The 13,035-nt window shown below is 38.0% G+C and overlaps 1 protein-coding gene across 2 annotated transcripts in view; it reads left to right on the forward strand.

The window, feature by feature from the left end:
• Positions 1-7,325, forward strand: part of LOC134309155 (protocadherin gamma-A4-like) — a 113,104-nt gene extending 105,779 nt beyond the window's left edge. For both annotated transcript variants that reach the window (XM_062990801.1, XM_062990793.1), the window contains exon 4: positions 5,225-7,325. In XM_062990801.1, coding sequence (XP_062846871.1) covers positions 5,225-5,508 — 284 coding nt within the window. In that variant the 3' untranslated portion in view covers positions 5,509-7,325. The remainder of the gene's footprint in view (positions 1-5,224) is intronic.
• Positions 7,326-13,035: the final 5,710 nt, after the last annotated feature.

Raw genomic sequence — 13,035 nt, forward strand, 5'->3', positions numbered from 1 at the left:
CTCCTCCCTCCATTGTTTACGTTTGTGTCGCTGCGTGGTATTACACGTGAGTTGTCCTCATGCTGAAAACGTGACTTAAAAAAAATATCTTTTACTAAGGAAAATGACAAAAATAGTAACGCACAGTAACTTGGATAAGTAACTTTAATCTGATTACTGCATTGGAAATACAGTGGGGCCAAAAAGTATTTAGTCAGCCACTGATTGTGCAAGTTCTCCTACTTAGAAAGATGAGAGAGGTCTGTAATTTTCATCATAGGTACACTTCAACTATGAGAGACAAAATGAGAAAAAAAAATCCAGGAAATCACATTGTAGGATTTTTAAAGAATTTATTTGTAAATTATGGTGGAAAATAAGTATTTGGTCACCCACAAACAAGCAAGATTTCTGGCTCTCACAGACCTGTAACTTCTTCTTTAAGAAGCTCTTCTGTCCTCCACTTGTTACCTGTATTAATGGCACCTGTATGACCTCGTTATCTGTATAAAAGACACCTGTCCACAGCCTCAAACAGTCAGACTCCAAACTCAACCATGGCCAAGACCAAAGAGCTGTCGAAGGACACCAGGAAGAAAATTGTAGACCTGCACCAGGCTGGGAAGAGTGAATCTACAATAGGCAAGCAGGTTGGTGTGAATAAATCAACTGGGAGCAATAGTAAGAAAATGGAAGACATACAAGACTATTGATAATCTCCCTCGATCTGGGGCCCCACGCAAGATCTCATCCCGTGGGGTCAAAATGATCATGAGAACGGTGAGCAAAAATCCCAGAACTACACGGAGGGACCTGATGAATGACCTGCAGAGAGCTGGGACCAAAGTAACAAAGGCTGCCATCAGTAACACACTACGCCGAGAGGGACTCAAATCCTGCAGTGCCAGGCGTGTCCCCGTGCTTAAGCCAGTACATGTCCAGGCCCATCTGAAGTTTTCCAGAGAGCATATGGATGATCCAGAAGAGGATTGGGAGAATATCATGTGGTCAGATGAAACCAAAATGGAACTTTTTGGTAAAAACTCAACTCGTTGTTTTTGGAGGAAGAATGCTGAGTTGCATCCCAAGAACACCATACCTACTGGGAAGCATGGGGGTGGAAACATCATGCTTTGGGGCTGTTTTTCTGCAAAGGGGACAGGAACGGGGCCATGTATCGTGAGATTTTAAGCCAAAACCTCCTTCCATCAGTGAGAGCATTGAAGATGGAACGTGGCTGAGTCTTCCAGCATGACAATGATCCCAAACACACCGCTCGGGCAACGAAGGAGTGGCTCCGTAAAAAGCATTTCAAGGTCCTGGAGTGGCCTAGCCAGTCTCCAGACCTCAACCCCATAGAAAATTTGTGGAGGGAGTTGAAAGTCCATGTTGCCCAGCGACAGCCCCAAAACATCACTGCTCTAGAGGAGATCTGCATGGAGGAATGGGCCAAAATACCAGCTACAGTGTGTGCAAACCTGGTGAAGACTTACAGGAAACGTTTGACCTCTGTCATTGCCAACAAAGGTCATGTTACAAAGTATTGAGTTGAACTTTTGTTATTGACCAAATACTTATTTTCCACCATAATTTACAAATAAATTCTTTAAAAATCCTGCAATGTGATTTCCTGGATTTTTTTTTCTCATTTTGTCTCTCATAGTTGAAGTGTACCTATGATGAAAATTACAGACCTCTCTCATCTTTCTAAGTAGGAGAACATGCACAATCAGTGGCTGACTAAATACTTTTTGGCCCCACTGTAGTAACTCGTTAGATTACTTGTTACTGAAAAAATGTGGTCAGATTAGAGTAACGCGTTACTAAGTAATGTGTTACTGACATCAGTGATAGCTAATATAGCATTTCACAATAAGGTATTAATATTTTGATATACATGTACCGTACATACATTAATAAAAATAATGGTGGAATGAACCTCCCATGTCTGGTCAAACAGCTGAGTCTCTTGCTGTCTTCTAAAGACCCACCAATCACACGTCTCATTTACTTGAAAAAATACCCTTATGTTCAGTTGATATATCTTTGTCCTAAAAGGCTTTTAGCAGATTTGTGTTTTTTATTTTATTGTATTTTTTATCAACTGCTTTGTCCTAGTCAGGGTTGCAGCAGGTCTGGTTCCACTGGGAGACACTGGGCACAAGGCAGGGATACCCTGGACAGAAAGTCAATCCATCACAGGGCTTTTACCACCCCCTTCCCAGAACTAGCAAATCACGTATGTGTAGACACCCAGCCAGCGAATAGCACCACTGAGATTTGAACCCAGATGTCAGTTGTGGTGGGTTAGCATAATAGACCACTGCTCCACCTCAGCACACATTGTCAACTTGTCCTAAAAAAAAGTTTAATAAGGAAGCCCTTCTGTAAGTTGCTTTGAAAAAGAGCTGCTAAATACTGTACAAGTGAAAGTAATCTTAAGTTCATCTGTGTTTCTGTGTCTCACTCTGCATCTGCATCATGGCTACCTAATCTACTGCATAATCTTATTTTCTCCTTCAAGTCTCTATAAACTGTCATCTTTTTCTGTAATGTCTAATTTGGCCCAATCACCTCTGTGTAGGTCTTTGTAAAACCAACGCAGAAGTGCAGCAAGTAGTGTGGGTGCTGCCTAACCCACAGTTTTAGGGTTTAATTTCAGATAAACAAACCAGCAGGCTACTCTAAACTGCCCCTAGTTGTAAGTCACTAAATGTAATACAAGTAATATCCCGAGGTAGATTGGCATCCAGGGTGTATTCCAGGCTTGTGTCCATTGTTTTTGGGTAGGCTTCTGACCCACTGCGGTTGTTATCAGGATAAAGTCGTTAGTAAAGATGAATGGTATTTTTGTGTAGTCTTAAGTGAAGCAATAAGCCATACGTTTGTTCCATCTGTCTCCTCATTCCTTGTTTGCTGGCGGGGACAGCAGCTGCACACAGGATCACTGATAAAGCCTGCTCTGTTCATAAATGCTATTCGCTTTACATGCAACACACACACACACACACACACACACCCATGAAATGCTACTACAGAAAGCTCCAAAGATGGCAGATGCAACAGACTTTCCCAGCCACAGGCTAGTTTGTGTCACTGTTTTGGTGGTTGAGCTTAGTGTACACTAAGGTACAGTGCACACTGCACAAGATTCAGAAACTTAAATACTGTACAGTTCTCAGTGAACAACTTAATTTCATTCTTCAATGATTAAAGTGAAGTGCAAACTACACAATCACAAAATAAAACTGTCCTTCACAAATAAATATAAAAGGAGTAAATGTGTACACTGAGCAGTGAAAACAACTTTACCTTTGAGCTAAAAGGTTTTGTCTCAAACCAGGCATGACTCAATCGACAGCATGCTCAAAATGGAATTCTTGCTACTGGTGTTTCTAATTTAGCATACTATTTAGTATATACACACTGGCATGATCTAGCATTTACAGTTTGGGATATAATTCCCAAATATTCAATCCTGAATTATTACGTGCGTCCTGTTGTACACTCCACAAACTTTTAGTTCATGCTTTATTATATGATCATTTCTGGGGTTTAAACATTTGTATTTCTGATTCTATTAAATTTCCTACAAATTTCATATTAAATGTCATACTCATGTCTTATAGAGTATGACAAAGTCAAAGTAGAATTAGAAACCTTCTGCCTACAAAAATAGTGATATTAATATTAAATGCATGTGTAATTTGTGTTTTTATTTTGCAATACTAATAATTATTCTATAACAGCTGTCAGTTGATGAGAAGCCTTAGCTAGTGGCTGGGATTTGACAAAGATTCTAATGATAAAAAGGTCAAATCCATTGTGACAAACAGAAAAATTGTGAAACTTTAGAAGGGGAAGTTAATATTTTTTGTTTTTATGCTAACATTTAACTAAGGCAGAGTTTTTCCTCAGAACTACTAAATAGACACACACATACACAGTCATATAGCATAGTATTTCAACAAGCCAAAAGACAGCTCATTTGCTTACATCATCCTCTCTGTGCCTTGGCCTTTTTTTCTACCCATTCTTGCTTTTTCTCTGCCACAGTGACTGAGCAGACATACACCCAATCACACACACACACACACACACACACACACACACACACACACATACAAAATATGGTGGTCAGTCTGCATGAAATAGAAGATCAGAGTGAAATTGAATAATTGTGGCTGTTTTTTTAGCAATACTGTTTTGAGTAACAGTGCCAGGTAATTTAAGTCATGCTGAAGGAGCAGGCATCATTATTTCCATTGTTATTGTCAGAGTGTTCTCCTCCAGTAAAGCCTGCCCAGCCTCTATAGTTTCCATGAACACACAGTTTGTGAGAGGAAGATGAGTTAGAGTGTGTCAGAAAGAAACAGAGAGTTGTGACATGCAGGGAGAAATTGTACACACACAAATAGGAATTAGGTATACTAGATAAAAGCAACTGGTAGAAATGTATTCTGTTTATGCTGATTTTTAAATGTGTTTCATAACATTTAGGATAGACAGGCCAGGCTTTTGATTGTAGATGAGTGTTAATGTGTGTTATGGGTACAGCCCAGCATAGTTAACCATGGGGGATATTGGGGGAGGGGTTTGAGCTGAGAACTACATCATACCGAGGAAACAGGAGAAAGAACAGATTCAGATAAACATTTACATCCGGGTCTTTTCACATACACTTCTATCATCACAGCTTTTTACCATCAACAGCTTGACAGTAGAGGTTATCTTGTTGGTGCCTAATATTAAACCATTTTGTTCTTCAATACTGCTCAAGAGAGCAACCTTTGTAAATTACAGCTCTATAAACCACGAGTCAGTGACATAATTTTAAGCTGGTGAAGTTGTTCATGACAACTATAAAAATGATTACTTACAAAAGTAATATCAGGCTGGTGTAAAGTTTAGCTTTGGCAGTTGCAACAAGCAAGTGGGCAGTGGTAGCTAAGTGGTTAAGATGATAAGAAGGTTGCTGATTCAAGCCCTCCCTCCTTTCTGAGCAAGGCTAGTAACCTTCAGTTGTTTGGATAAAAGTGCTTAATGCTGTAAATATATAAAAAGATGGTGCAGATGTGGTTAATAATAATAGCTGGTTCCATGATCTAGTACTGGCACTATATAATAGTACAAGTACATGTAAAAACCTCAGTTAAATTTTACTTATATTTATTTACCCATTATTACCCATCTGCTTTACTGTCCTGAATAAAGAACTTAATCTCTTTTTCTCTTTTCTCCTCAGAAGTGAGTGAGGCGACCAACACTTTAGGTCCTGGCACCATGGGCCTGAGCACCCGCTATGGCCCCCAATTCACCCTGCAGCATGTCCCTGACTATCGGCAGAACGTCTACATCCCAGGCAGCACCGCCACACTCACCGCTAACCAACAGCAGCAGCAACAGCAACAGCAGCTACTGCAGCAGGCCCTGCCTTCTCCCCAGGTGCCCATTGCCCAGGATGAGCTTTCTAAAGCTGCTGGAACACCGGCAAGCAAGAAAAAGACAGCCAAGAAGGAGAAGAAGTAAATTTGAGGTTGGATTAGCAGCTAATTTGCTTTTAGGATCAGGTTTGGTGAGTGTAATGAAGAAGAAAGATGTGTTAGGGAAGGACATGTGTAAGCTTTAGGGAACCTAGCTTTGCTGGATTTCTTGACTAGGAATGGTAAAATAACAACTTTTGTGATGAATATGAGAGATTTCATTGTATCGGTTTGCACCAACAGCTGAACAATTGTCTTGTTTTATTCAACTCCTGAAACTGGTGGGTGTGTCACTTGTTTATATCACAGCACTCAGATGTATGTAAAATAAGCACATGTGGCTAAAATGACCGTTTATTTTACATGGGGAAAAAGATTGTTTTTATTTCTCATTCAGCAGAATAATCTGAAATTTGGGAGAGTAAACTCAAGCTGTTTCATTTAATTTTTTACATGTAATTATTAAAGACAGATCTTTTTACATATATCTAGTCATTGCAGTATGTAATAGCTTATTTTCTTCACAGTGACATGACGCAATGAGAGGTTAATAACCTTTGGCAATGATTATGACAGTGGCTGCATTGATTATGCATGTGATCAAGTATCACAATAATGTGCTCGCTTTTTAGAGAGATTATATTTTGTGCTGCATTTTCTGGTCTCATCCAGAAAGAATGGTGTTACAGGTTTTGTAATATTTTTTTGTGTTTGGATTTTTTCATGATAATAAAAAATACTTATTGATGTGTTTAGGTTACCACTATTGATCATTCACAGATGACACATGGTTCATTATGGAGGATTTTTTAGGGGTGGGGGGTTTGTGGGGTGTTCAGTAAAAAAGAAACAGTAAATATTTCAGCATGACAATTCTATCTAAATGTTGTATAAAGAGCTATGCTTGACAGAATGCTATCAACTCCATTTGCAAACTTAATTGACTGCAGTATCTGTTTTGGGCTTTTAGTTAGTCATGATTCTTTTTGTAATAACTGATGATATAATGTGCTTTTTCTTGCAGTTGTAGCTTTTAGCTCAGTTTTACACGTCTCAAAAGACAAAATCTGACTTGCGTAGTAAACAGAGAACTATAAAGCCAACCTAAACCAAAAAGCTCTGATTCAGAAGTATTTTACATCCAAAACAACTGAGAGTGATTAAAACAGTAAAACCTGCATTTTGCAGACACTTCATAAACACATCTCTAGAACTATAATCAGCAAAATGTGATGATTTTTCTTCCCTGTTCAGCTTTTTTTGTTCTATACCTTTTTCACTAACAGAATACAGCCATCACAGGGATGGATAAGCTCAAAAACCCAACCATCATACAAATTACATTTGACTCATGGGCCTCGTGCTGGAATGTGATGCCTAATTTGTTTTTTTAGTAAAATGGAGAAAATCAAAATAAAACACAGACGTAGTAATTTAGAACATAAAGTCCAAACTAACTTCACTGTAAATAAAAGAGATTTAAAATAATGACACAAGTAGTCTAACCTGTGATGTTTGTGCATATATTTGTATGTTTTACTGTCCCTTTCCTCTCTGATTACCTTTAAATAAATAAACACAATCTTTATCTTCTGTAATCTCACTTTTTCTTTTGGGATTTCTACTGTGTATATGTAAAGATGACTTCTTACTGTCTGTATGAAGAAAGAAATATAAATACTATCTATGTGTGTGTGTCTGGCAAAGCTGTAATGCTCTGTACCTGCTTTAACATCTTTCTTATAAAATTCTAATAAACCCACCTGCTCTTCAGTGTTACTCTTATTTCATATGCTAATATTTATATTGCTCTTTTGTTTCTTTAACACTGACATTTCAAATAAAAGGTTCAAATTAAATAAATCTTGTATTGATTGGGTCTTTATTAATAAAACCTTAAAGGTATATTGTTATATTGTCATTTCTATGTTGTTATGAAAAAAATACTGCCAAATACTCACAAGTTTATACTCACTCAGAAGTGCAGGGAAGCATTCCTTTTGCCTCTGTTGATTAAAGTGTCACTATTTAAATGCTTGCATGCAAACATTCCAGAATTAATTGTTTAAAAAGAATAATCGGCTGGCTTTTTGTCATGTTTTTCAAGACTTGAAACTGGCAAGATTGGACTCTGGATAAGCTTTAGTGATCGTCTTTCATTTTCATTTTATCAATTGCATTATCCTGCTTGCAGAAAGTCTGGTTTTACCTGGAAACACTGGAAGCAAAGCAGGAATATCCTGGAAAAGGGCACCAATCGACTGCAGGGCTATGGCCACCCCACCATCCTTAATCCCCCCCCAAAGGATCCCCCAGTCATGTCTGTGTAGACGACCAGTCGGCAGACAGGATCTCAGCAGTGGTGGTGGGCTATCATTATAGAGCACTGCACCACCCAAGTACCAGTGACCCTACTGTAGTAAACAATCTCTTAACATTGTGAGCAATGCGAAAAATTTAAAAATACTGTAATCATCAGTTCAGTGAATTAGACACAAGCACACATTTTCTTTAACATAATCCAGCTTTGTTTGGTGCAGGCCTAAAAATATAAAGCAACTATGCCTACAGGGCTGACTTTCATAGACAGATATTTATGCATGCTTAGCTCTCCTCAAAAGTGAGGGAGAAGCTGAGCTAGCTGACACAGTGTTTCCTTTCAAGACCTTTCTTGTTTTTATTCATTCATTTATTCTTCTCTCTCTGGGTCTCTCTGGCTCTCTCTCTCTCTTTCTGAAAGGCTTGTTCTCAGCTTCTTCTGGCTAAATTTTGCTGTGTTTTCCCAGCTGTGAGGTTGGAATACAGATTAAGCTTCACCAGTACATTCCTTTAAAAATGAGTGCAGTTTTTGGGGTAACTCAAGTAAAACTATACTATATTATTGCTGAATACAAACAAAAGTGATAGATACTATACTATACATGTTCATAAGTTTGTGGACACGTTTTAATTTGTGGGTTGCTTATTTTGTCAAGATAAATAAAAGTCAGTTCAAATACTAACTATATAAGTACTACATAAGTAACTACATAAGAGTGATAAGAGTACAAAAAAGATAACTTTAAAGCTTTAATTTATATATTGTATTATAAAACTAATTGCATTATGTAATGTAGTTTATAGCCAAAACAGAGTTTTTACATCAAAACTCAAGAGCTAAGAGTTATTTAAAATATTCATGATACATGCTGTTTAAACTTGAGTATGATTTTACTTTTTAAGAGCCACAGTTTTGAGCCAAGCAGGTTGTGCACAAAGCAAAATTCATGACATCATGGTTTGATGTCTGAAATCTTGAAAGCTATTGTTAAACTGGTATGAGCAGAGTGATGCAACAAAATTATCCCATAACCTTGAGATGGATGGATCAAAACCATCCTCTGCTAACCTAGTGGCTAGAGCTGTGGGTTACCAACTAGTAAGTTGTAGGTTTAAATCCTACCTCTGCCATGCAGCCACTGTTAGGTTAGGAACCCTCTCGGCTTCAGGGGCACTGTACAATGGCTGCCCCTTGCTATGACCCAGCTACCAATATACATATGTACAGTACACTGAAATGCTTGTTCTGAATATGACAGCCCTTATGTGGGAAAAAGCTTTTCATTGTACTGTACATGTGTACATGTATATATGACAAAGGCATTCCATCTGCCCCCCTTTATTATTATTATTATTATTATGGCTAAAAAGGTGTGTGGGGTATTATAAACCATTGTTTATTACAACTGGGTAACTAGGTTGTTAGGTATTTGCATCCTAATTTGAATATAACACCAGCAGAGCACTAATGTCATTTATTTTTAAACAAAGGCTAAATTCCAAGAAACTTCTTCTTTAATACAAACACAGTCTGCATGAGGTTTACACTGAATGTGTGAAGTCCTCTAGTGCAGTACATGGCTAAGACCCAGCCAGAGAAAGAAAAATGTAACAGAAAAAAGCCAAATGTGATGCACTTATGACCATCAAATAAGATTTAAAAATAAGATCTTAAATTAAAACTACTCTTAAAAGCTTAACTAAACACTATATCATGGTAAATATTGCAGTGGGTCCAGCACCACAAAGAAACACTGGGTACAGGGCAGGTGACAGGGCACCAGTCTATTAAAAGAGATCATGCACTCAAATTCTTATATGTATGGGCAATTTTTAAATGTTGGGCCGAGAACAGGGTACCAAGAGAAACCATATAAACATGGGGAGATTATGCCAAACCACTGACATACAGTGACCAATGACTAGGTTTGAACATAGGTTATAAAAACCCTGTTATAAGTATTTTACAATTTTTTTCAGTAGTACCAAGCTAGGACAAAAAGCACAGGGTTCTAACCTGTGGCTTGTGAAATATGCAACCCGCAACACTTAAAAAGGTGAAGTCTGCACCTCAGTTCTATAGATCTTTTAGTTTTTACAGCTTTGAACAACTGCTGCAACCCCAGCTGATAAAAACCTTAAAACCCACCAATAGTCTAAACAGTTCAGAGACTGTGAGTGTAAAATATGTGTGTTTATGTAATAGACAGAGTGAGTAAGAGATAGACACAAGAGGGAGAGAGAAAGTAAGGTGGAATGTGTGTGTATATGTGAGACATGCACATATAAGTGTGAGTGTGTGTGGGAAAGTGTGTATATTTGACAGTATGTGTGTACTACATAATTTTGGAGACAAATGTCAGATTAAACACACGTAAAATGAGTACCCCCTCCAAATCGGGACAAACACTTATAAAATATCTATATTTTATATTTAATAAATTGTGTTCTAACACCCTTTGTTTTCCATTGACCTAAACCACAACATGTCATTACTATATCTCATATACTCCCCATATTTATGTTACACAAGTATTGCCACAGTGGAGTGTGTTGACGAATGTGAGTGTGAGGGAGTTTGTGTATGTTGGTGTGTGTGTGTGTGAATGAGTAAGTGGAGGACTGTGAATATGTATGAGTGAGTCTGTGGCAGTGTGTGAGTACGCATGAGTGTGTTACGTGTGTGTGTGTGTGTGTGTGTATGTGTGTGTTAACTGAAATCATGTTAGACATGCAAATAGAAGAGAGATCTTTGTCCACACTTTTGCTCCATGCTGACAGGTGGACTTCAGGGCCAGCAGCTGCTGAGAGGAAAATTTTTAACGATCAATCCACCCACACGTTCCTACATCTAACTGTGTTTTGTAGCAACTTGAATGTAAATACGGATTTATGAGAAGCATGTTAGGCCTGAGTTTACATCTGGTCACTGCTTGTGAGGTTGTTTGGCATGTTATTCTGTGTCTGTTGGTTTCTTTTGGACATGCCTCCCCACCTCTCAGAAGCATGCAGAAAATGGACTGGCTGCATGGCTGGAATAACTGACCAAACTACACTTGGCAGACCGCTGGTTTGAGATCCCCTCACCACACTGTATGCTCATCTTCCATTTTACACATAATTCACACTGATTTATTCATTTATCCCCAGATCTGCTTTATGCTGAATAGGGTTATGGTGGTTTTGGAGACTACATTTGTACCAGATGTGAACCATCAAAGCCTTCTTGGGGGCCCTCCTGAAATGTTTAACCTTTATAGGATAATGTGCTGTGACTAGGACAAAAGGTAAACTGTTGAACATGCATGCTACATTTGGAAGCCAAGGTCACACCAAAATTAAAACCTAAATTCTGTCCTCTACTGTAAAGCATATGGAGGATGCATCATACCAGCCATTCATTGAAACCTATTCAAAGCTGGATAGAGAAACAAGAAAACAACACTAACTAATCAGTTAGAACAAAGAGTAAAAAGTGTTTTGATAGAAACATCAGAATCCAGACCTTAAGCCAAGTAACAAGCTAAATTCAGTAATCTATTTAAAATCCCCCTCAACATTGTGCAAGCAGGTATATATAATGAAATTGGTGATATTATTGCTTATGACAGATGTTCTTCTAGTTATAGTCATTATATGCAAGGGTTGACGTATTTTCACAAGCTGGTATGTACAATGTTACATTTATTCAATACAAACTGTTACGTGCCAGGGAGGCACACGTTTTTTTGTTCTTTCTCTGTTTAATTAGTTTTGACCTGTGAACCTGACTACCAATAGCTTCTGAAGCCTGCTGTCCTGGAGACGTGGAGTACCATGGAGGCCATTTTTTTGACTGAGGTTCTGAAATGCTGCTATCTTTAGTCTACCTGCCTGCTGTTAAAGTTTGATGTTTGCTGCTAGCTAAAACGGTTGTTTTGCTGTTTTGAAGTTTGATCTGCTAGCTAGTTTGTAATGGAAGCTATTACCTCACTTTGTGATGTCTCTGCACACTCCTCACTTGTTAGCTTGTAAAGCAGTGTGGACAGGTAAGCACAGGCGCCCACACATAACACCTTATAAGTATACCTGTGTATAGACACACTAGGTCAGGGGCAGGTGCCACCCACTGTATTTTTTGTGTTTTGTGTTAGGTAAGTTGTGTGGCTAGGTAGGTAAGTGACTTTATTCATTTCTTTAATTTGGCATTGTCCAAAGTCCACCTGTTTGCTCTTGTCTAATAAACAAGTTAAAAGAGGTATTGGTATTGTCTGGTTCATTCCTTTCCGTTGAGCACTAAAAACTTAATGTTACCCCTTTGTGTACCCTAGACAGTTACTCTACAAGGGGAATGTAACATAAAAGTTAAATTGTGTGATTATTTGTTTTAAAAAATGTTTATTATGATTTGAAATTAGGATGAAAACATTTTATGTGAAGAAACCCAGAGCTTGAAAAATAATGTACAATTTGTCTTGCCATGGTATTATGTAATACATGCATCACATCAAACATGATAAAGGAAGTAAGAGGAAATAGGATGAGTCACATAAGGGTGATGTTATACCAGCCAGGAGGCCAAACAAAGGCTTTGGTATGGGTCATGATATAAATCAGACATTTACATAAAACATGCCCTTGTGTGATCTGGGTTGTTCAGTACAGATAGGAGTTTGGAGGCTCCGTAGTGTTAAGGATCAAGACTGCTTACTTGAAAAGACCCTGGCAGTTACAATCAAGATGTTTTGGTCCCTTCTGCCTGACAGTATGGGATAAATGTTTAAAATAGTAGTGTAGTGTTATATTAATATAACTAAATAATCCGCAAAATGAAATAAACTTAAACTTTGCTTAAAGACCAACCAAATTTGTTTCCTCTAAATTTGAATAAGCACATCCCTCTGTCAGACAAAACTATGCACAAAGTAAGAGAGTTACAGTAGGCTGATGTGAACCAGAAGCAAAAGAAGAACTGGATACAGTAGTTGGTAGTACTCCCTATTCATTTCAAAACATGTTTTCAATTGTGCATTGTCCATCAGAAAGTGTGTAATGCACAACAACCTGTTAAGCTGGGTTCCTGACCAGAAACCTGACATTCTACAAGAAAGGTGTGACCCATTTAGGACTGGAAGAATTGTACTGAAAATAATGCTTAGTAGCATTTCCATTTTTAAGTTTGCTAAATAATAAAAAAAAAAAAAAAAAAAATACATTTAAGAATGGTTACTATACAGTCTGTATACCACATGTGACCTTGGCATCTGTTCCTTAA

Source organism: Trichomycterus rosablanca, chromosome 1 (genome assembly GCF_030014385.1).
Source record: "Trichomycterus rosablanca isolate fTriRos1 chromosome 1, fTriRos1.hap1, whole genome shotgun sequence".
Classification (NCBI taxonomy): domain Eukaryota; kingdom Metazoa; phylum Chordata; class Actinopteri; order Siluriformes; family Trichomycteridae; genus Trichomycterus; species Trichomycterus rosablanca.